Genomic DNA, 24,060 nt, shown 5'->3' on the forward strand with positions numbered 1-24,060 from the left:
GTCTTGATTACATTTTATAAAAAAATAAACGAATAGTGCTTTTACTGATAAATGTGATCTAGCAGAGGTAAATGGTAAATATTAACCATGTATGCTGTCCAGATTGCTTGTAATTGATATAAGTCAACAACTAAGTCTTAAATATTAAGTAATTTTACGTAAACTATTATGGCTGTATTTAAAAACCCAATAATGTTATGGGTTCATAAGACCCGCGAACATTGGGTGAATAACAAAACCATGAACACCACACAATGGTTAAAAAAAGGCCCCGCCTTGGGGAGGGACAGGTGACAGTGCACAAAGCACCGCCCAACATATGTTGTAGTCTATCAGAGACTGGAAAAAATGTGTCTGTTTGTATATTTAGCGCTGAATCCACCAATAGGAATATCGCTGAAAGACGTCCAATGGCTCTATTGAACAAGGATAAGCATATCTACATGCACAAAATGTACAGTTCAATCAGTATAGCATAGAGCTTTCTCGAAATGCCACAAAGCAGGAATACATTTATTTTAAGATCTTGTCCCCCCCCCATCAATACACCGGAAGCCGTCAATGGTGTATCATTCAGCACACGAAGCCCTGACTTGCCTTCCTCCTGGGCAATTATGTGTGAAACACATTTTACTGTCCTAGAAATGTCTGGGACATGATGAAAACAAACCCACAAAAACTAAAGTAGGGTGGTTGGTCGGGGTGGATGGTGTTATAGACATATAACACGAATGTCTAGCAACCCAAAGATTGAGTGTTTGAATCTCATCACAGACAAATTTGCAACTACTTACTACTTTTAAGATACTTTGCATGTTAGCTAACCCTTCCCCTAACCCTAACCTTAACCCTTTAACATGACTCCTAACCTTAACCACTAACCCTAGCCCTAGCCTAGCTAACATTAGCATTAGCCACCTAGTCACCTAGATAATGTTGGAATTTGTAACATATCATACATTTAGCAAATTCGTAACATGTTGTAAAAATTGCAATTCGTAACAAATTCGTAACAGAACCTTATAGTTCAAGCTCTTGAAGCAAAGGCAGTAATGTTCTCTTTGCCCAGAAGCACCAAATGAAACATGAAAAAGCATCTAGAACATTAATATCTTATGTTCTGAGAACATGGCAACCATGTTCTGTGTATGTTTGGTGGGAACTTGATGGAATATTCTCCTAACCCACAGAACTGGACACATTAATGTTCTTGTAAAGTTCTCATTTAACATGTCTAGCGCGTTAATATTGTATATTCTGAAAACACGGCAACCATGTTCTGTGTATGTTTGGTGCGCAGGAGGTTGGTGGCACCTTAATTAGTGAGGACGGGCTCAGGGTAATGGCTGGAGCAGCATACCACCCTGCTTCACACTGCTGGTCTGCTTCTGAAGCTAAGCAGGGTTGGTCCTGGTTGGGCCCTGAATGGGAGACCAGATGCTGCTGGAAGTGGTGTTGGAGGGCCAGTAGGAGGCACCCTTTCCGCTGGTCAAAAAAAAAAAAAAAACAATACCCCAGAGCAGTGATTGGGGACATTTCTCTTTGTAGGGTGCAATCTTTTGAATGGGATGTTAAAAAGGTGTCCTCACTCTATGTTGTCACTAAAGATCACATTTATTGTAAGATTAGTGTTGTTAACCCCGGTGTCCTGGCTAAATTCCTAACCTGGCCCTCATACCATCACAGTCACCTAATCATCCCCAGCTTAAAACTGGCTCATTCATCTCCTCTCCCCTGTAACTATTCCCCAGGTTGTTGTTGTAAAAAATTGGTGATGTGGTATCAAAAACAGTTTCCATGTGTTTGATGCCATTCCATTTGCTCTGTTCCGGCCATTATTATGAGCTGTCCTCTCCTCAGCAACTTCCTGTGATTTGGTGGAACGTTGACAAAATATCCTCCTAACCAACAGAAAACTGGACACAAATGTTTTTGCCATGTTCCTATGAAATGTGTCAAGAACATTAATATCTTATGTTCTGAGAACACGGCAACCATGTTCTGTGTGTGTTTGGTAGGACATTGATGGAATATTCTCCTAACCAACATAAAACTGGACACATGAATGTTCTTGCAACATTCTCATTTAATGTGTCTAGTACATTCATATCTTAAGTTCTGAGAACATTGCAACCATGTTCTTTGTAAGTTTGGTGGGACAATTGGGGAATATTATCCTACCCAATAGAAAACTGTTCCCATGAAACGTGTCTAGGACATTCATATCTTAAGTTCTGAGAACATGGTAACCACGTTCTGGGTAAATTCTATTTGACATTAAGGGAATTGATTCTTGGAAACATTCCTTACACATCACAGGAGCATTCCTATGAAAATGTTAGTTAATGACCTAATGAGACTCTTAAGGGAACGCTCTCTAAAGTTTTGGGAACATTTGTTGTTAGCTGGGAAGCATCTCTCAATGCCCCTCAGTTGTAGGCCACAATCAATCAGCAGAACTGTGGACCAGGGCTTTGCGGCCTGGTTTAGTAGGACACGCTCAGTTGGGAAAAGTGCATAATGCTAACAAGCTAATGATGGTTTTCCCTTTAATTCCAGGAACATCCTTAATCTGCCTGTGTTTATATTGTTGTTATGATTTTCCATGCAAGCCGAGGAGTTAAGCCCATGCTTCTACCAGACGCAGAGGCTTTACATCACCATAGTAACAGGCTAGTTTGCTCAATGGGCCTAATTATATGAATAGCTGCCGTGCGTGCATCTACGCTAAACATAGTGTGTCTCTTGCCAAGAGCGCATGGCTGGGCAAGGTCTGCCACAGCATGTGCCATCTCCTTTTCTGTTTTTCTCTCTTCCCATAGCACCAAGGGCCGGGCTGGAAGTTTAGGGAGGGTTCAATGTTATGGAGTAGGCTGATGATAGTTATTTTCAATCCACACAAATGGGGTTCATTAGGCTACAGTATGTCACATGTTACATTATATTATTCCCAAGCAGCTGTGCTGATGATGAATCTCCTCCTCCATTTGTGACTGTCACTGTCTTGTCAAGGGCAACGCAGTATCAGCTATCGACAGATTGAGCTATAGCTCCTAAAAACTAAGCAATATGCTTCTGTATCCCTTTAGTTGTGTTTTTGCAGTAAAAGACAATCCTTTAATTCGATTTGAAGATCTGTGTGTTTGATATCTGAGAAGCTATTGTTTTTTCCCCTCTGATATCTTACCCATATGTGGGATAGCACACTCTCTTGTGCTTCCAACCTCCTCTTGTTACTTGAAAAAATATACACAGCAATAATACAATTTATTTCCCCATTAAAAAACATAACAGATCTGTCTGCTTCTCAAAGACAGTTCCATTTCGGGTGCTTAAGAGTGGTGCCAGCGGATTGTTTTGTCTGAGCAGTTACGTCCTGTGAGACTGCTTGACGCTTCTATATCTGACACTACACAAGTTTTATGGTCTCCTGGGGCCGCCTGACTTACAGCATGAATTACCCAGCTCTCCCTCTTCCTGAGAAGTTACATGGGGACACACATCCATCATGACACAACACAGTCCACAAAACAACAGTTAAAATACATATTTTCTAAACTTGGCAATGCACTCTTTACATCCTCCAGTTTATTGAGTTTTATCCCTACTGTACAACTTTTTGAAACTACGATTTATTTGTCATTAGAGTTAATTTGCACAAGACCATGACAACAACATGGTCATTCCTATAAAAGAGTCAGTGGTTGGCCATCTGGGTAGTGATGATCTCGTGTGAATGGTCCCTCTATGGTGTGCTGGCCTAACCTTCACAGCTGCCCACGCCACACGTCATCGTCTGCCTACCGGGGAAATGCACTGGGGAGGGTCTATGTAGTAAATCCTGACAGAACTTCTGCCTTTTCTTTTGACAGACCTCTATGATGTAAAGAATGTCTGCAATAGTCTGGAGGAAGCATTAGAAGCCCCAAAAAACTGCAGGACTGAAGGTCCAATGGTTCTGGGGGAAACAATTGAGACACGCACATGGGAGAAGTCTGGACTTTGTCAAATCAGAGACTAGACTGTTACCTCAGCTCTCACAGTCAATGCTTCATCTAGAAACCCCTGTATGTGGGGTATGTGTGTGCATGTGTGTTTATCTTGAATATTTTGTTATAACATTTTGTTAATTTTAATAAATTATGCTTTCCAACAATTCCTGATGTTCATATAAAAATTTGACCAAACCATGTGCTTGCAGTTTGTTGCATGTGCATTTCACCTATGCAGATGTATTCATATTTTGTTTCCTGAAAATAATTTTTTGTTTAGTGAAGGAAATTTGGAAATTGGAATTAAGTCCCCAAAACTACTTATAATTACACAACAATGACCTACAACAATGACCTTTACTGATGAAGGTCAGGTCACATAATATGGAATTAATATTTATTTATTTATTTTTGTTATTATTGTGGCCCTTTCCGCTCATAGCCCCTGTCATCCCATATACTGGTTGAAAATGGTAGACATTATCACTGATAAGTGCCGAAATTGGAACGCAGTGACTGGTCAGTAACCATTGAAATAGAATGATTTCTATGACAGTAACACGGTATACATGAAATCGGAGCTCAGGTTTTCCGTTTCACAGCGTGGTATCGGATTTGACAGTCAGCGTTGTATCGGATTTGACAGTCAGCGTTGTATCGGTTTTGACAGTCAGCGTTGTATCGGTTTTGACAGTCAGCGTTGTATCGGTTTTGACAGTCAGCGTTGTATCGGTTTTGACAGTCAGCGTTGTATCGGTTTTGACAGTCAGCGTTGTATCGGTTTTGACAGTCAGCGTTGTATCGGATTTGACAGTCAGCGTTGTATCGGATTTGACTAGCAGACGTTATAAACTTGAGCACTGGGTGCGACAAGAAGATACCCCCATCCCTCCCTCTAATTTAGCTACTTTTGCACATTTGTTGTTGTTTGAGTGAGGTAAATGCTGTAAATAGGCATCTGAAAGATGAGATGTTGAGGATTGTAATAAATGCCACTGATGTCATACAAGCAAACCACACAACGAGTCCAAATGTGCACTTCACATTTCCATATTTGAAAATTCTTGTCATTTACACTATCAACGTTTATGATCACTATGTTTAATCCACAGTTACAAGGATGACATGCGTTATACCCTGCGTTGTCCTGAATAGAGTGAGAATATGTTAATAATTGTATTATGAAGAAAATTTGTGGTCGAACACGTACTTGAATGCAAGCTCCTGACTCCATCATGACTCCATCTCATGACACCATCATCTTACAATCTGTTAGGCTTTCAAAAGGCACTTCAGACAAAAACTGTAAGATCACATTTTATAACTTAGCTATCCATGTTGGCAATAGAATAAGCTTTCAAATTATGCCCACCTGAACTAGATTACGATTTACATTTTGGATTGCGTAAACAAGAGCAGATATTGTGTGATGGTGGGGACGCAGGGCTGTGTTCCTAAGAAAAACCCACAAGTGTACTTGCTCCAGTTCATCAATGGCAAAGCTAGGAGAGCTCAAAAGAGCACTTAATAGTTGAAGGCTCTTTCCTTGAGTCATAAAAGTGCATTGAAATTACTTAGGAACTGTGCACAGTTTGGAGAGGTGTGTCAGCACTTGAAGAGACCAGTTAGACATCTCACTCAAACCCCTTGTAATATTCTATTCTTATCTCGCACCTATTCCAAAATGTCAATGAATATTATTATTAGGTACTAAATGTATCCAGAGTATTTTCAAATTTTGTTGTTGACAAATGCTGTGAAAAGTACAGTAAATGTAAAATGCACATAAAATCAACAGTGTAATGTTTGGATTCAATCTTGTGTAAGGTGAACTATTTTGTTCTCACTTTTGGCCTGATAATTTCCCCATAATCTCCAAATTGTTCTCTATCATTATTGCTACCATGGTCATGCATATGTTTTACATTTCTTCTGTTTGAAACATTTCAATTAGCCAATTTCCACGAGCGTAAGGGGTTAACCTTTATTTTAACAGGGAAATCCCATTGAGACCAAGGCCTCTTTTGCAAGGGAGCCCTGCATGTACACACTGTAAATAAAATATAGTTGTTTCAACTAAATATTATTCAGTAACTGGTTTCACAGCCTTTCTTTAGTTTACACAACTTTTCGGTCAAAGTATTACGTTAATATAACTTTTTAGCTGGCCCAAAATTAGCTCCAACGTGAGAAAACATAGGCTAAAATTCAGTCAACATAGAATGATATGTTCGATCAAATTGTCTCATTCAGTATGTTCATTCAATACAAATTATTACTTGGGCATCTTACCTTAAATAAAAAGGCTTTTGACATAGTTACACACACACACACACACACACACACACACACACACACACACACACACACACACACACACCACACACACACACACACACACACACACACTCTTTGCCTTGATGACAGCTTTGCACACTCTTGGCATTCTCTCAACCAGCTTCATGAGGTAGTCACCAGTTTCATCATATCACTCAAATGGTTTTTTCAACTGCACTTGAAGAAACTTTAGAAGTTCTTGAAATTTCCCGCATTGACTGACATTCATGTCTTAAAGTAATTATGGACTGTCATTTCTCTTTGCTTATTTGAGCTGTTCTTGCCATAATATGGACTTGGTCTTTTACCAAATATGTCACTGATTCCCCCGGTACTGCTGCTCGTCACTGAACTGGATCATTACCACCAACCCCAGACTGTCTTGTCTCATTACGCACACCTGGTTCCCATTCCCCCTGATTAGCATGTGTATATATGTGCCCTCTGTTCCCCATTGTCCTTGTTGATTATTGTTCCATGTCCATTGGTCTTGTGAGTACCTGTGGTCTGTTGTATCGGCTTTCGTGTTAGTGTGCACTTGTTATTACTGGTCTCGTCCCATGTATTGTTATTATGGGTCTCGTCCCGTGTATTTATTAGAGGTTTACACCTCTCTCTTTATTTTGGTTACAGCCCTGTATATATATGTGTTTGTTTTGTGCTTCGTCCCCATCATGTTCATGACGTAGTCTATTTTTGGTAGAGAAATAAAACTCCTATTTCGTATTAATGCGCCTATCTCCTGTCATTATACAACTTGACAGAATAATCAACCCATCTAATGGAGACACCGGGAAAGGTCGAGCTGGCGACCATCGTAGGGACAGTCCGGCATCATGAGGACTGTCTCTCCAGACTCTACAGTGCCATGGGCAGTGTATCGGCAACCATCCTGCGTTTGGAGGGGAATGTGCAGTCCCTCCAGTCTCCAGCACCGGTTCTGGCACCAGCCCCCACACCACCACTACCTGCCTCCGTCCCATCTGAGCCGGTCCGTGGAATATCCCTGTCCCACCTGGAGCACTTTGATGGTGAGCCAGCGAGATGCAAGGGATTCCTCTGCAATGCAACCTGTACCTCGCTCGCTACGCCGAGGCTGTCTCCGGGAGAGACAGGGTTGCCACCGTCATCTCGGCACCGACCAGACGGGCCCTGGACTGGGGTGCCGCGGTCTGGGAAAAAGGTGGACCCGAGGTCGAGTCCTACAAGCACTTCACCCTATTCCACTTGGTGTTTGATCATCCTGTGGAAGGCCGAGAGGGGGGTGAGCGCCTACTCCAAGTACGCCAGGGATCTAGGACCACCTCTGAGTTCGCCCTGGAGTTCTAGACCATCGTAGCCTCCACCGGATGGAACGTGTCGGCTATGGTCACTGTTTTCCACAGTTGACTGCGGGAGGAGGTACAAATGTAGTTAGCCTGCCGTGATGACCTGTCACTCGACCAGCTCATCAGCATGGCGAGTCGGTTGGACATCCTCCTGTGGTCCCGATGAAGACCTGCCGGAATCCAGAGCCTATGGCTCCATCTGCTCTGTGACCATAGCCGATGGAGGTGGGCTCTGCATGTTTACATGAAGCAACGCGTCGGAGAAGGAGGAATCTGGGCCTCTGCACCTATTGTGGAGGAAGGGGACATTTCTCCCCGACCTTCCCTCTATCCACTAATAGGCAAGGAGGTGACAAGCCAGGGAATTCCCCTACTTCAACCCAGGGAGGATGCAAGATCTCCTCTCCTTTTCTGTCAACTCAACCAGTGTGTTTTCCCATTAAATTCCCTGAATATCCTAGCCCCTTACTCCCATTAGCTCTGATTGATTCCGAAGCTGCCGGGAATCACCCCATTGTTTTAGGTCTCCCCTGGTTGAGTTGGCATAACCCTGTTATTTCCTGGTCCGGTAGGAGACTTCTGAGTTGGTCGCAGGAGTGTCAGGGGAGGTGTCTCGCGATATCTGTCAACACCACTACGGTGGAAAGTCCGGACCACACCCCTCAAGTGGATTTCCTGGATGAATGTCAGGATCTGCCCCGGGTTTTCTCTAAGACCCAGGCTACACGCCTGCCTCCTCATCGCCCCTGGGACTGGTCCATTGACCTGCTGTCTGACGCATGCTCCCGAGAGGACATGTCTAACCCCTTTCCAATGTGGAAACCGAGGCCATGGAGAACTACATGCAGGAGAGCCTCCAGCAGTGTTTTATCCGCCCCTCTACTTCACCAGCCTCCTCAAGCTTATTTTTTGTTAGAAGAAAGATGTGGGCCTGCGCCCCTGCATTGAATAAAGCCACCGTTAAGTTCAGCTATCCTTTACCCCTCATCCCAACCATCATCGAACAAATGCACAGGGCGCAGTACGTCCCGAAACTGGACTTGAGTAGCGCCGACAATCTGGTGCACATTCGTGCAGGCGACGAATGGCAAACTGCCTTTTCCACGACCACGGGCCCGTCTAATGCTCCTTCAGTCTTCCAGGCCTTTATTAACTAAGTGTTTTGGGACATGCTGGGACTGGGCATTGTTGTTTATATAGACAACATTTTTGTCTATTCTGCTGACCGCGCCCAGCATGTCTCATTGCTCAGGTCTGTGCTGGAAAGACTGTTGGAGAATCATCTATATGTTAAACAAGAAAAATATTTGTTTTTCAGCAGTCCGTGTCCTTTTTGGGATACCTCATATCCACAGAGGGAGTGGAGATGGAGGAGTAACGCGTCAGCGCAGTCAGGTCATGGCCCATCCCCAAAGCAGTCCAGTGATTCCTGGGGTTCGCCAACTATTTCCGGAGGTTCATCCGGGGCTTCAGCATGTGGTCGTGCCTCTTACCTCCCTGCTGAGAGGAGATCCCCAGCGGCTTTGTTGGATGGTGAAGGTGGGGAGGGCATTCGAGATGCTGATGGCACACTTCACCACTGCTCCCATGCTGGCACATCCCAACCTCTCACTCCCCTTCATCGTCGATGTGGATGCCTCCGAAGTAGGAGTCGGGGCAGTGCTGTCCCAGCGCACCGGAACCCCTCCAAAGCTGTGGCCCTGCGCCTTCTACTCCAAACAGCTGAGCTCCGCCCATAGGAACTGCGACGTAGGTGACCGGGAACTCTTGACGGTCAAGAAGGGTCTGAAGGTGTGGAGGCACTGGTTTGGGTGGTTCAAACATCCTTTCCTGGTGTGGACGAACCACCGCAACCTGGAGTACATCAGGGCAGCGAAGAGGCTAAACCCAAGACAGGCCAGATGGGCTCTATTCTTAGCCAGGTTCCAATTCACGCTTTCCTATAGGCCAGGCTCAAAGAACGTGAAGGCGGACGCCCTGTCTTGCCTCTATGATGCAGAGGAGAGGCAGGGAGAGGAGAGCCCATCATCCCTCCATTCCGTATCATGTTGGTGTGGGACATGGATACCGACATACGGCAGGCCCTGCTTATGGAACCCACACCTGCACAATGCCCGGAGAACCGCACTTACGTGCCCACGGGTGTGCGGGACCACTGCCTTACCTGGGCGCACATGGCACCTGTGTCGGGGTCATCCTGGGATAGGCCGTACCATCGCCTGCCTGACTGAGAAGTACTGGTGGCCCACCTTGGCTAGAGACATCCGGGTGTATGTCTCTTCCTGCTCCATCTGTGCCCAGTCTAAGACACCCAGACACCTCCCTTGTGGAAAGCTCCTTCCCCTGCCGGTTCCACAATGTCCCTGGTCTCACCTCTCTGTGGACTCTGTCACTGACCTACATAAGGGCATTACGATGGCATTACCCGTATGGTTGATGAGGATCTCCATATTGCAAAAGTACGGTCCATTACTAGACGTCCGCAAGTGTTTTTAAAATAGGCCAACGGACTCAGGTCGTGCCCCAGGGCCAGATCTTCTGGGAAGCCATCAAATAAAGTATCTCAGACATTTGGTTTCCGTTATATTCATTTAAAAATTTTGGGTATTTTTTCCACTGTTCCGGAAAATTCCATCAAAATGGCTGCTTAATGCAAATGGACAAAACATCAACAAAGTGACATGGCCATTTCTCCTAAATGGAAAAGACTTCGAAGACGAAACTAGGTGAGCACAGGTTTGGCCAAATGGCCTTTTAGCCCAACAAGATGGCGTCGAGGCCTCAACGCTTTTTGAGTTAAGGCCCATTTTCTGGGATTAAAGGTCAAAAACGGTAATAGAGCGCTAATTTGACCGCTTCACGTCAAAGAACATGAACCTACGGTGTAAGGACTAAAAGATCCAGCCATTTATCGATGGTAATTTACGAGAAATAATTCAATGTCCGTTCGTTGATGGTTAAAGAAATGTGTTATTTAAAAATAAAAAAAATAGATCCAGTTGCAGCGTGTTCAGACAAATCCGTTAAGGCGGGTTTCGGAGCTCTACGTGATTTCCGTGATTTTCTATGATTTTCTGAACTCACACACACACACACAGTCAATGGGGAGTGACACAGTGTGAGGCTTACAGACACAAAAAGTCTGCAATAGGTACCTGCGTTCGAACTATCAAAGAACCGTCAGATCTAGAGCTCTGAAACTTTATATACTGTACATGTTCTAGAGCTTAAGTCAATAATGCACAGTGAGTTATGTGGCTCTAGAAGGTTCTCAGGCTGAGAAACAGCCTCATCCATTTGCAATGACTTCAATTCATTTTGATCATCGCGCAAATGACAACATTTAGAAAAGCGCCAGAATCACAAGACTAGGTGCATTGAAACTGCCTCGACCCATAGAGACAGACTCTAAAGTTTCTGTACGATAGCTCATTCAATGACCCCGTAGCAATGCCCGGAAAAAGAGAATTTTCAGCACTAATTAAGGTCGCTGCTCGGGCTCCGAATGACCTATTAAGCCGAAACTCGGGATTTGGGGTCGCCTCAGCTAGGACTACACATAATGTCATAACTGGACCCGCAGCTAGAACATAACTACGTGTTTTAAGGTTTTTTTATGGTTTAAACAGAAGGCGCTGTGAATTTTGGGCCGGCTCTGAAATACAGTTGAAGTCGGAAGATTACATACACCTTAGCCAAAGACATTTAAACTCAGTTTTTCACAATTCCTAACATTTAATCCTAGTAAATATTCCCTGTCTTAGGTTAGGTTAGGATCACCACTTTATGTTGAGAATGTGAAATGTCAGAATAATAGTAGAGAATTATTTATTTCAGCTTTTATTTCTTTCATCACATTCCCAGTGGGTCAGAAGTTTACATACACTCAATTAGTATTTGGTAGCATTGCCTTCAAATTGTTTAACTTGGGTCAAACATTTTGGGTAGCCTTCCACAAGCTTCTCACAATAAGTTGGGTGAATTTTGGCCCATTCCTCCTGACAGAGCTGGTGTAACTGAGTCAGGTTGGAAGGCCTCCTTCCTCGCACATGCTTTTCAGTTCTGCCCACAAATTGTCTATAGGATTGAGGTCAGGGCTTTGTGATGGCCACTCCATACCTTGACTTTGTTGTCCTTAAGCCATTTTGCCACAACTTTGGAAGTATGCTTGGGGTCATTGTCCATTTGGAAGACCCATTTGAGACCAAGCTTTAAGTTCCTGACTGATGTCATGAGATGCTGCTTTAATAGATCCACATAATTTTCCTACCTCATGATGCCATCTATTTTGTGAAGTGCTCCAGTCCCTCCTGCAGTAAAGCACCCCCACAACATGATGCTGCCACTCGGTTGGGATGGTGTTCTTTGGCTTGCAGGCCTCCCTCTTTTTCCTCCAAACATAACGATGGTCATTATGGCCAAACAGTTCCATTTTTGTTTCATCAGACCAGAGAACATTTCTCCAAAAAGTACGATCTTTGTCCCCATGTGCAGTTGCAAACCGTAGTCTGGCTTTTTTATGGTGGTTTTGGAACAGTGGCTTCTTCCTTGCTGAGCGGCCTTTCGGGTTATGTCGATATAGGACAAATTTTACTGTGGATATAGATACTTTTGTACCTGTTTCCTCCAGCATCTTCACAATATCCTTTGCTGTTGTTCTGGGATTGATTATTTGTACAGATGAACGTGGTACCTTCAGGCCTTTGGAAATTGCTCCTAAGGATGAAACAGACTTATGGAGGTCTACATTTTTTCTGAGGTCTTGGCTGATTTCTTTAGATTTTCCCATGATGTCAAGCAAAGAGGCACTGAGTTTGAAGGTAGGCCTTGAAATACATCCACAGGTACACCTTCAATTGACTCAAATTATGTCAATTAGTCTATCAGAAGCTTCTAAAGCCATGACATAATTTTCTGGAATTTTCCAAGCTGTTTAAAGGCACAGTCAACTTAGTGTATGTAAACTTCTGACCCACTGGAATTGTGATACAGTGAATTATAAGTGTAATAATCTGTCTGTAAAACAATTGTTGGAAAAATGACTTGTGTCATGCACAAAGTAGATGTCCTAACCAACTTGCCAAAACTTTAGTTGGTTCCCAATAAATTTGTTGAGTGGTTGAAAAACAAGTTTTAATGACTCCAACCTAAGTGTATGTAAACTTCCGAATTCAACTGTAGCTCCAGAGTTCCTCTGTGGAGATGGGAGAACCTTCCAGAAGGACAACCATCTCTGCAGCATTCCACCAATCAGGCCTTTATGGTAGAGTGGCCAGATGGAAGCCACTCCAACCTAGGTGTATGTAAACTTCCAACTTCAACTGTATGTAATAGTTGGCTTCTAAACGTGTTGGACAAAGTGGGTTTGGTGTCAGTATGTATCAGTTTGGTGTCAGAATGATATCTTCTTTTCTGACTGACGTTGACTTGATGGCTAACTTGTGTCCGTTTGCAATAATTTTAAACAGTGATGAACCATCACCAAATTGACAGACTGAAATCAACACCACTGAGCGATGGAGAGGAACCACTATCACTACCCAGCCATCCCGAGTTCAACGGGCTAGTCAATTGGGCATTTCTGCAGTATATTAGAGAATGTCAATATCGTGACGGTAAATGCCCATTGTAAGACATTGCAAATAGACTTCCGTGCACCTGGTTACCTGAACGATTTACTAGTAGCAAATTTTTTAAATAGATGTACGTCTATAGATGAACGGTTTACATCTTTTTTGTCAAGTTTGACATTTTAAAGTGGAAATTACAAACTTTAGAAGCCTTTTTAAACCTTGAATACACAAATCTGCATTTCCTGCTGTGGAGGAAAATTATCAGCAACAAAAGAGTGATCAAATTAAGATCCTACATCTGTAACAACTTGTATGTGAAATGTAGATGTATATTTATGTCTATCAGTATTTTGTAGCTGTAAGGAGGTGAGAAGAATCACTATGGCCTACAGAGTTGCAGTAGTAGTTACGGAGAAGAAATAGAAGACGTCCAAGGGTTGTCTAATTCTCATATATACTCTAAATATTTTCCTAGAGTAATTTCCTGTGTAAATGTGACATATCTGTCTTATCTCAGAGCAAATATACTGTGTTCCTATCCTTGTCTTTCAAGAAATGTTCTGTTTTACATCCACTTTTATATATAGAATACATTTGAGATTGCAGAGCGACATATACAGTATAGATACATTCAAAGTTATCTTTCGGATGGCATTGAGATGGATGGCAGATGCAGTAGATGGCACTCTCTTGAACTACCAGCTCTCACAGTCTCACATCAGAATTAGACGTTCATCCATGTTTCTCAAACGTCAAATTTCGAAATTGTTCCAAATGTCAAATTTCTAAGTGTATAAGGTCAAGTTTAGGCATTAACTACGAATTTATAAAGTAAAGGTTAAGATCAGGCATAAACTAAAAGTTCTTAAGGTTAGGCATTAACTCTGAATGGTTAAGGTAAGTGTTAAGGTTTGTGATAGGCTTAAAACTAATGTATCAAAAACAAATTTCTATCACTGGATTCGAACATGCAATCTTTTGATTCAGCCAGAGGCAGATGCTTATACTCATCTGCAATCCCTGCCCACAACACCCTAGCACAGGGCTGCCCAACCCTCTTCCTGGAGATCTATCGTCCTGTGGGTTTTCAGTCCAACCCTAATTTAACACACCTGAATCTACTAATTAGCTGCTCAACAAGACCTTAACTAGCTGAATCTGATATGCTAAATTAGGGTTGGACTGAAAACCTACAGGACAGTAGATCTCCAGGAAAAGGGTTGGGCAGCCCTGCCCTAGCAAAACCGCACTCACTTTTCCCCCTAGTGGCCGGTTTCCACGTCATTTCTTGACGTCCTCAGACAGGGACGGACGTCGAATACTGACTTGTATTATGGGTGACCTGGCTGCTCCTGAATCAGAGTGCGTGGGTTAAATAGGGATTACAGCCCAAGTACAAGAGTGCCCTGGGTGAAATATTGATGAGTGGGGCCTGTGGCTGGGGCTGTGACTGCATATGCCCTACCAGACCCAGGGTGTTGGGGTCTGGAGGCAGAGCATGTGTGCTGCTAACACCCAAGGTCCGCATCAATCTTTCATGGCAACACACAGACTCGACATCATGATCTATTATTACCTCTTTGACCTCCCTGCATTGTCTTGTTCATAGCATTTGTGCTCTCCTAAGACTGAGATACGCGACAGACAGGGCTGAGAAGGAGCATAGGATTTATTGCATGGAGCTCAGGCACTATGAATATCATACACTACATGTTTATGACCCAACCAGAACATAATACAATGGAATTATGTAAGTGCACCAAAACTTCTGAAAATCTATAATTGTTATTACAGTATGTACTTATGCAGATACAAACACAATGAATACATATCTGAATGGGTCAGAGGATGTATAATTCTTCAGATATCTCAACATGGGCAACACAACACATGATTTCTCCACATCACTGCAACAACAAAGTACTTACAGTAAAATCGATTCATGACCACCAGTTTATATGCCAATTTGGGGTGGCCAAACTAAATACCCTCAGATATAACAAAAGATTATTACAAACTGTGACTTTGGGCTGTCACATCATAGTAATTTCAATTCTTACATAACACTTGTGTAGCAATCTGCACACATATCTCTAGGTTATTTTTGTATTAATTTGTCTTGTAAATTAAATTCTACTGTGACATAATACTTTGATGGCGTGAAATTGTCCATAAAACTCAAATATCATGTGTTTCCAATTTCTATGAGAATTTAGGAGGGATATTTTGTAACATGAATTGCTACAATATCTATTTTCCTAAATCTGGAGGGATAACATATCTTGATTCCAAATGTCAGGAATTTCCCATAGATAGTTTGTACAATAAAATTATAGAAATACAAACATGATTCAGTTATCTTTCACAAAAACTGATTTATACAATCAACAATCAGATTAGCTAATGATAATAATAATAGTAAAGTATTAATATAAATCTTATGGTTGGTACCTACAGTATTAAAGCATAAACATTCACTGTTGTGTACATACCTTTAATATTACATTGGATTACTGCACTCCATTAACGGGTGTTCTGTTTGAAAACACAAAGAACAAGATTTTATGCCCCAGTAAGTAATTCTCCTCTGAGCTTGGCAGAGATCTTGTAGTTCAAGGGCTTCAGTGTTAACCCATAGGAGCAGTCTAAGGAGAGGTCCTGACTTGGATTATTTTCAAATGTGCACTGGTGAATCAAAATAGCAGAAAATAAAAAGACCTCCACTTTGGCTATCTGGTCACCGATACATCGCCTCTTTCCTGCTGAGAATATCATCACACTGCTGGTCAGATCCTTGTCAAGGGCACCATTTTCATCTAGAAACCGTGAAGGGTCAAAGAGATGTGGGTCCTTCCACTGTAAAGGGTCGTGGTTGACAGACCACTGGTTGATGAAGACCACTGTGTCTTTGGGGATGTGGAAGCCTTCGATGGTGACATCTGAGGTGGTGGAGTGGGGGATGGTGAGGGGTACAAAGCTGGTGTAGCGCATGGTCTCATAGATAACGGCATCTAGGTAAGCCAGGCTGGCTTTGTCCTCAATACAGGGCAGCCTGTCACGGCCTACCACTTTGTCAATCTGCTCCTGCAGCTTGGTTTGGATGTTGGGGTATTTCACCAATAAAAGGAGCATCCAATGAAGGCAAGTGGACACAGTATCCAGTCCTGCACCAATCAGATCAGACACTGTCCCTTCTGTGTGGGCCTCCGTCAACCCGGTATCACTGTCCGCCTTGTCAATGACCCCAATAATGGCATCACTCATGTCCCGGGTCACTTCAGGGTCAAATGTCTCCCTGTGCTCCACAACCTTGTCTCTCACAAAGGTGAAAAACTCTTTATTGAGGTCTTTGAAGTTCTGGTAGACCCTGCGGACAGGATTTGGGAAATACTGAAGCCAGGGCATGACATCCACCAAGCTGCCAGCCCCCACCGTCTCTCCAAACTTGTCCACGCTGCCAAGAAGGGTTCTAAACTCAATGTCATCATGTCCATAACGTTTTCCAAAGCATAGGGCACAGATTACATTAGCAGCAGCTACTGTCAGTTCATGAGCAGGGTTGAAAAACTGTCCCTTGAGTTTGAGGAAAGCTTCAATGAGCTCAGTGGCCTCTGCCACAATGTGCTGCTCAAATGCTTTTTTGGTCTGGCTGTTGGCAGAGGAGAAAGCTCTAATGGTGGACTGAGCGATCTTCCGGTGGGTCCTCCACTGTTTGCTGTAGTTAGTGAATGTCATGCTGTTACCACCAGACACTGACTGAAAAGACACAAAGTTGGGTCTGCCTGCAAACTCTGTGCTGTGTTGAACCAAGGCTTCTCGTATTGATGCGTCTCCATTAAGCACCACTATGTTGTTGCAGCCCAGTCTTATTTGATACACGTTGCCATACTTCTTTGCCAGCTTGGAGAAGGTGATATGAGGCATCTGCCCCAGCTGCATGGCATTGCCCACCACCGGCCAGGCAAAAGGTCCTGGCAGCCTTCTCTTGAGTCTGAGATTCCTGACCCACAGACAGGCTTCCAGACAGAAGAGGAAAACCAAGGAGGCAACCAGCGCTGGTTGGACCTGTCCACTCCACTCCCTGATGATGCTGCTGCTGCTCTTCACCTCAAACTCTGTGTCCAGCAGTGCCATGGTTCTAAGATGTTCTATTTCTGTTGTCCAATTCTTCAAATTCTGAGAGATTACACTTTTTCTTTGTTGAACGTTATTCCTGGTAACCTTATAATTTTAATGGATCCTCCTCTCACCTCAATTCCAAAAAATTAAAAAATAAGTAGTCTTTTTTTAAGTATGGTCAGTCCTACATTATGATCTGAAAATGTAGAAAATGAATCGAGACAATGAAGAAGGTTTTTAGCACCTCTTACACACTACAGTCTTTGTCTCTGTCTCCTCCTCCGTGCTGGCTTGTGAACAGGCTCGATCAGGTTGAGTGGTTAGCAGTGGTGTATTTGGTGTCCGTCTTCAGATGACCACATTAGAGGAATGAAGATTTCAGCTTTGACACTCCCTTATATATCTTCTTAGTGGGAGTGGTCAGGGACTCAGGTTTTTTATTATCTCTCCCCTCCCATTGTGACCACAGAGCAGGCATTAAAACTCCTATTCATTTCTTTTAGCACCGCGTCGCTCATTCCAGCTAAGTGTCAGTACTTTCTTATACCTAACACTCAACCCCACGGTAAGACAACAAGGAAAGCAACAACCAGTCAGGCCTGCCAGCCAAGGGCTAAAACAGAAAGAGTTTAGATTTAGCGGGCCAGAGGACCTGAAAGATTGGGCTGCACTACCTTTAAACACAATACAGGTACCGCAGGGGATAATTTTAGATGGTTTCTATAAATGGTGTAGTAGTTAGGGTTCCAGATTTCAGTAACAAAGACCACCTCAGCTAAACTCACCGTAACTAAACTCACGGGACACTGATTGGTCCGGTTATATTCTGGATTGTGGAAATCGCTTGATTACCTCTCTAAGGCGGCAGGTAACTTTGCGGTTAAGCATGATGGCAAGTAACCAAAAGATCGCTGGTTTGAATCCCTGAGCTGATTAGGTGAAGTATCTGTTGATGTGCCATTGAGCAAGGCACATAACCCTAATTGTGCTGGATAAAACCGTCTGCTAAATGACTAGAATGTATGTAGGATTTTTTCCTGACTGAAATACAGCAAAATAAAATAAATAAAGCAAAAGTCTCAGTGAAGTACCCAGGCTAAGGGAGGACTGCTTGTAACTTTAAAATATTCAGTTGAGCTTTCTTCTGTGGATTGTAAACTAATGTATGCATTTGTAATGACATCATTTTTTTATCTGTTATTTTAAGCCCATGTTCTGTTAACTCTAAACACCACTAGGAATAGAATCCAAGATATGACTATGAAAGCTCTGGGTTTTGCATCTGGACACAGAACAGAGAAACAATACACTTGTATATGTTTTATAAAAGTATACATTTACAAAAGCTTTTGTTAGCATAAGGGTCCTTTTATACATATAAATGAGATAATATAACTCTTAGGCTTGAGGCTTTATCGAAATAGTTAAAAAGTGATTTCAAAACAGGGACCTCTGACAATTACACTAGTAATAAGGCTATGGAGAGAAACAAATAACTTTTAGAAAGTAGACCTACTGGGGTTTCAATGCTATACAGCAGGAATTCAACTACTATGGAATTCTGTGCTCTGATGGTAATGCTTGCTGCAAGGAGAGATTCCTCAGTTATATGATGTATTGTTGCCAAACCAGATCACAATTCAAATACATTTGATGTGTTTTAACAGTTTTGATGAGATCAAACATCCAGGACTGGTGTAGATTAGCTGTAAAACAAAATGAATGTAACCAGTGATAAACACTTCTTTACAGTTTTATTATAATTGATTAAGTATTGTATTATACAATGTACCTTAGAGTGTGAATTGCCATAATAATTGTTACTTTGTAATATGTTATGCACCACCTCATATTCATTCTGCTGTACATGGAGTGTGTTACTACAAAGAACAACACATGGAGAGGAGAATGCAATCCTTCCGGTGATGAGGTGCTTAATGAGTTAATCAATGACAAACGAGAGAGAAGCAGAATCAGTCACTATCAGCCCCTGATTGATTTAAACGTGGCTTTATTCATTCCAGATGTAGCTTATTTTTCAATCATATAAAACAAACAAACAAACAAAACAACATATTTTCAATCATGAATCCTTGCCTGGACATTCAACGCATGCTGTAGTTGAGTTTCTTGGTTTGAGAGAGGCAGATATTCTGAACAATGTTTAATACATTTCTGAATACATGTTCTTTGACAAAGGTGACATTACATCTATAGACTTCAGAGCCTTGAGGTGTAAACATCCATGCATTTTTTTAAATACATCAAAACTCCATTGATTTGTGTAGTAATATTGTATTTAGTGACAGTTGGTTTGGATATGAAGGGAGGGGCTGTGTAGCTGGAGTGCCTGTTCAGTAAAGTAGATTTCTGAGAAGATCAATGTGGTCAGTGTTTGGAATTGGTCCTCTCCCACCTGTTCATCAGCGTTATCGGTACCACACTTCTAGACTCCAGTAGAAACCCACCTCTCCATTGAAACACCTCTAAATATTGTTGGAGACACTGAGCGTGAAGTTGCACAGAGGCAACAGTCTTGTTAACGCTGAATTGTCTTCACACGGTAGGCTATGGAAAATACGTATCTTGATTTTCCTTTAGCAGTTTGTCAGCATCTGTCAACAGTATTCAATGTGCTCATATGCATGGTGTACAGTAGATAGTGGATTTGATTATAATACTTAACAAATATTGTTCATACCTGAAATATATATATTTTTAAATGTAAAAGCTTTATGTGAAAAAGATAAATACATTGAAACATCACCATTGTAATGAGAGAAATCCACAAAGTCCTCAAGGCAACAAACTGTGGTCCTTCAGGTGTGACTACAACATTCACAAACACTCACAGGCATATTCCACTGTGACATAACCTTCCATTGACTGTTGAGGAATATTCTAGTTTCCTGCACATATTTTCATATGTTAACATGCTGAATAATGTATATGAAGTACGCTCAAAACTCAAAATGTATATAAAACAAAAGTATACTTCCTTAAAGAATATGATCAAGTACATAGTTTGAGAACCTGTTCAACTTTATTGACCCCATGACCCGTCCCCTGGCCCTAACACAGGAGATATAGCTACACCTAGCAAACCTTCCATCACTGTAATCATACTTTCAATCCTGTATCAACAACAATGCAAACATATTAAATTGTGATCAGATATTAATTAAATATTAAATATGAATTATTACACTCAACAACAACATTCAGTGCATGTTTACTAATACTCACTGTATAATATCATTGCTTGGCAAACTTGTAGTTTTTGCTGGCCTTGAGTCACAATATTGGGATGAGGTTTTATGCAGGTGACACAAGACCGAGCACCTTCCCCCTGAGCTTGGTTGTGATGGTGTAGTGCAGGGGCTTCAGTGCGAGCCCATAGGAACAATCAAGGGTCAGGGCCTCTGAGGGGTTGCTCTCAAAGGTACACTGGTGAAGCAAGATGGCTGTAAATAAAAAGATTTCCACTTTGGCAATCTGGTCGCCAATACATCGCCTCTTACCAGTGGAGAAGATCATGACGCTGTTAGTCAGGTCCTTGTCAAGGGCACCATTTTCATCTAGAAACCGTGAAGGGTCAAAGAGATGTGGGTCCTTCCACTGTAAAGGGTCGTGGTTGACAGACCACTGGTTGATGAAGACCACTGTGTCTTTGGGGATGTGGAAGCCTTCGATGGTGACATCTGAGGTGGTGGAGTGGGGGATGGTGAGGGGTACAAAGCTGGTGTAGCGCATGGTCTCATAGATAACGGCATCTAGGTAAGCCAGGCTGGCTTTGTCCTCAATACAGGGCAGCCTGTCACGGCCTACCACTTTGTCAATCTGCTCCTGCAGCTTGGTTTGGATGATGGGGTATTTGATCAAAAGCAGAAGAATCCATTGTAAAATGGTTGACATTGTGTCTTGGCCGGCTCCAATAAGGTCTGTGACTGTTCCTTCTGTGAAGTCTTTGGTCAGTCCACTGTCCTTTCCGTGCTCAATCACATTAATGATAGCATCACTCATGTCCCGGGTCACATCAGGGTTGAAGGTTTCTCTGTGCTGCACCACTTTGTCTCTCACAAAGGCAAAAAACTCTTCATTTATGTGTTTGAAATTCTGGTAGACGCTGCGGACAGGATTTGGGAAATTCTGAAGCCAGGGCATGACATCCACCAAGCTGCCAGCCCCCACCGTCTCTCCAAACTTGTCCATTCTGCCTAGTAGAGTTCTAAACTCAATATCATCATGACCATAACGTTTTCCAAAGCACAGGGCACAGATTACATTTGCAGCAGCTACTGTAAATTCATGAGCGGGATTAAAATATTGTCCATCTGCACTCATTCTCAGAAATACCTGCACAAGATCCATAGATTCTCCTAAAACGTGCTGCTCAAATGCTTTCTTGGTCTGGCTGTTTGCTGAGGAGAAAGCTCTAATGGTAGATTGTGCAATTCTCCGGTGCATTTTCCACTGTTTGCTGTAGTTAGTGAATGTCATGCTCCTGCCTCCTGAAATCATCCGAAAAGACACAAAGTCAGGTCTGCCTGCAAACTCTGTGCTGTGCTGAACCAAAGCTTCTCGTATTGCTGTTTCTCCATTAAGCACCACTATGTTGTTGCAGCCCAGTCTTATCTGATACACGTTGCCGTACTTCTTTGCCAGCTTGGAGAAGGTGATATGAGGCATCTGCCCCAGCTGCATGGCATTGCCCACCACCGGCCAGGCAAAAGGTCCTGGCAACCTTCTCTTGAGTCTGAGATTCCTGACCCACAGACAGGCTTCCAGACAGAAGAGGAAAACCAAGGAGGCGACCAGCGCTGGTTGGACCTGTCCACTCCACTCCCTGATGATGCTACTGCTGCCCTTCACCTCAAACTCTGTGTCCAGCAGTGCCATGGTTCTGGATGATTTATTACCTATTCCTGGAGACAGATATTGTAAATAGAAAAAAACACTACAAAAAAGCTCCACTTTTTTCAACACTGTCAGTTTTAGTCCAGCTCACTTTTCAAAAGCGATTTTGTGATGTTCAATTTCAATGAATCCATCTAATATAAAACTAGTTCGGTTAGTTTAAGTCCAAAGTATCCTGCTGAGACCATGGTGACAGTCTCAATACTTCTTGGGAAATTATCTCAGATTAAGCTTGGTGAGTTATGGTGAAGTTGTTCTCTAGTCACACTTTTCAGCAAGATGTAAGACTTTACTGACTAGTTTTGCTTCAGCAGGGTGTCTTATATGTTTGCAGTCGGTGGGCAGGGCTCAGCATTATTTCCATACTCCTCCCATTGTGGTAGCCCTGCAGACCCCACTATATATTATATTTCTGCTGTTGGACCTCGACGCGCGCCGCCCACTGGGAAACAGAGCGCGCAAGAGCAACCGTTGTCCCCGGAGGTGAGCTCCAGTAACTAGTGACAAGTTTAGGAGGAAAGTGACGATTATTTTACAAACTCGAATAGTGACAGACGATCCCATTTTAAATTATTATACTTAGAAAACTCAAGGGCGCAGTTTGGTACAGAAAAGCGTATAGCATACGGTTTGTTTCTCGTATAGTCGATAACGTATGGTTGGCTTTTGTGCGCGTCTGCATGGACATTCTATTCTCTCCATAATTAGCCTAACTTAAATTCTGTTTAGTCTCTCTCATAAAAATATGAATGTTCTCATGGTGCCATGTAGCCTAATACATGTATTTAAAAAGCATGGGTTTTCAGTAAGTTTTACTACTTTTCAGGTACTGTGCAACGCGTTGTTGCATATTGCGTTCTTTTAGTGCTGCATATAGCCAGTTGTATATCTTTGTGATAGTATTTTCAATCACTCAACTATGTCGCAGTTCAAATCGAACTCTGAAGGTCAGTGAAAGTTGCGTACCAGCCTACCCGAGTCCGAAGGCTTTCCATAATATTGCGCAGAAAATGAAAAAATTATATTTGTAATAATAAAATTGTTACATCTTCCATCATTGTCTGAATTTCCTTTCTTGAATAGCCTAAATTACATTTATCTTATTGAACTAGGGATAGGTACCTATCAGAAGTGTTTAAATGAAATGAAACCTCATCGTGATAAGGTCTTGGGTGGCTCTTACACACCTGTCTAGTGATATAAAATGAAAATGACCCATAGTTTACATGGATGCAACTAAAATAATTATCCACGTGTGGATTGAAATATTGTAGACTATAGACTATATATATAGACTATATATAGACAGCTTATTTTGCCATTATGAAGAACTACCTGCCTGTGCAAAACTATCAGGTTATTTAAAAATGATAAATACAATGTTGCATTTGCAATACAGGTAAATAGACTAACTTGCCTTACATAAGTATGCTTATACAAACACCTCTAAACATAAAGGACGAAATCTTAGCATAGAAAATCCATGAAAAATTCATATTCATATTTTCAGCAGGTCTCATGCTACAGCATTTCTTCAAGCATTTACAAAGCATAAAAGTGCCTGTAGTTTTGCGTGAGAGCCATGTTTCAGATATGTGGCAGCAACCTGGTCTCAGAGCCTTTCGTATTATTCTATACATAATCCGAGACACTCCATTTAGTATGGTATGTTATGTTTCGTATATTTGCATAGGACAGATGGTTACTTAAGGCAAAAACCAAAAGGTTGAGAGTTCGAATCGCATCATGGACAACTTTAGCATTTTAGATAATTAGCAACTTTTCAACTACTTA

At 42.3% G+C, this 24,060-nt stretch overlaps 2 protein-coding genes across 2 annotated transcripts; both read right to left on the reverse strand.

Annotated features, from left to right (window-relative positions):
- Window positions 1-14,881: 14,881 nt before the first annotated feature.
- LOC106583235 (cytochrome P450 1B1) lies at window positions 14,882-17,702 on the reverse strand. Its single transcript, XM_045715634.2, has one exon. The coding sequence runs from the start codon at window positions 17,362-17,364 to the stop codon at window positions 15,793-15,795; it is 1,572 nt and encodes a 523-aa protein (XP_045571590.1). The 5' UTR covers window positions 17,365-17,702; the 3' UTR covers window positions 14,882-15,792.
- Window positions 17,703-19,343: 1,641 nt separating this feature from the next.
- LOC106583171 (cytochrome P450 1B1) lies at window positions 19,344-22,546 on the reverse strand. Its single transcript, XM_045715646.2, has one exon. The coding sequence runs from the start codon at window positions 22,246-22,248 to the stop codon at window positions 20,665-20,667; it is 1,584 nt and encodes a 527-aa protein (XP_045571602.2). The 5' UTR covers window positions 22,249-22,546; the 3' UTR covers window positions 19,344-20,664.
- Window positions 22,547-24,060: the final 1,514 nt, after the last annotated feature.

The sequence above is a fragment of the Salmo salar genome, chromosome 01 (assembly GCF_965601325.2).
Source record: "Salmo salar chromosome 01, fSalSal1, whole genome shotgun sequence".
NCBI lineage: Eukaryota > Metazoa > Chordata > Actinopteri > Salmoniformes > Salmonidae > Salmo > Salmo salar.

What these genes read in the sequence shown, in the direction of transcription:
- LOC106583235 (XM_045715634.2), bottom strand. Translation starts at nt 17,364, where the DNA reads ATGGCACTGCTGGACACAGAGTTTGAGGTGAAGAGCAGCAGCAGCATC.
- LOC106583171 (XM_045715646.2), bottom strand. Translation starts at nt 22,248, where the DNA reads ATGGCACTGCTGGACACAGAGTTTGAGGTGAAGGGCAGCAGTAGCATC.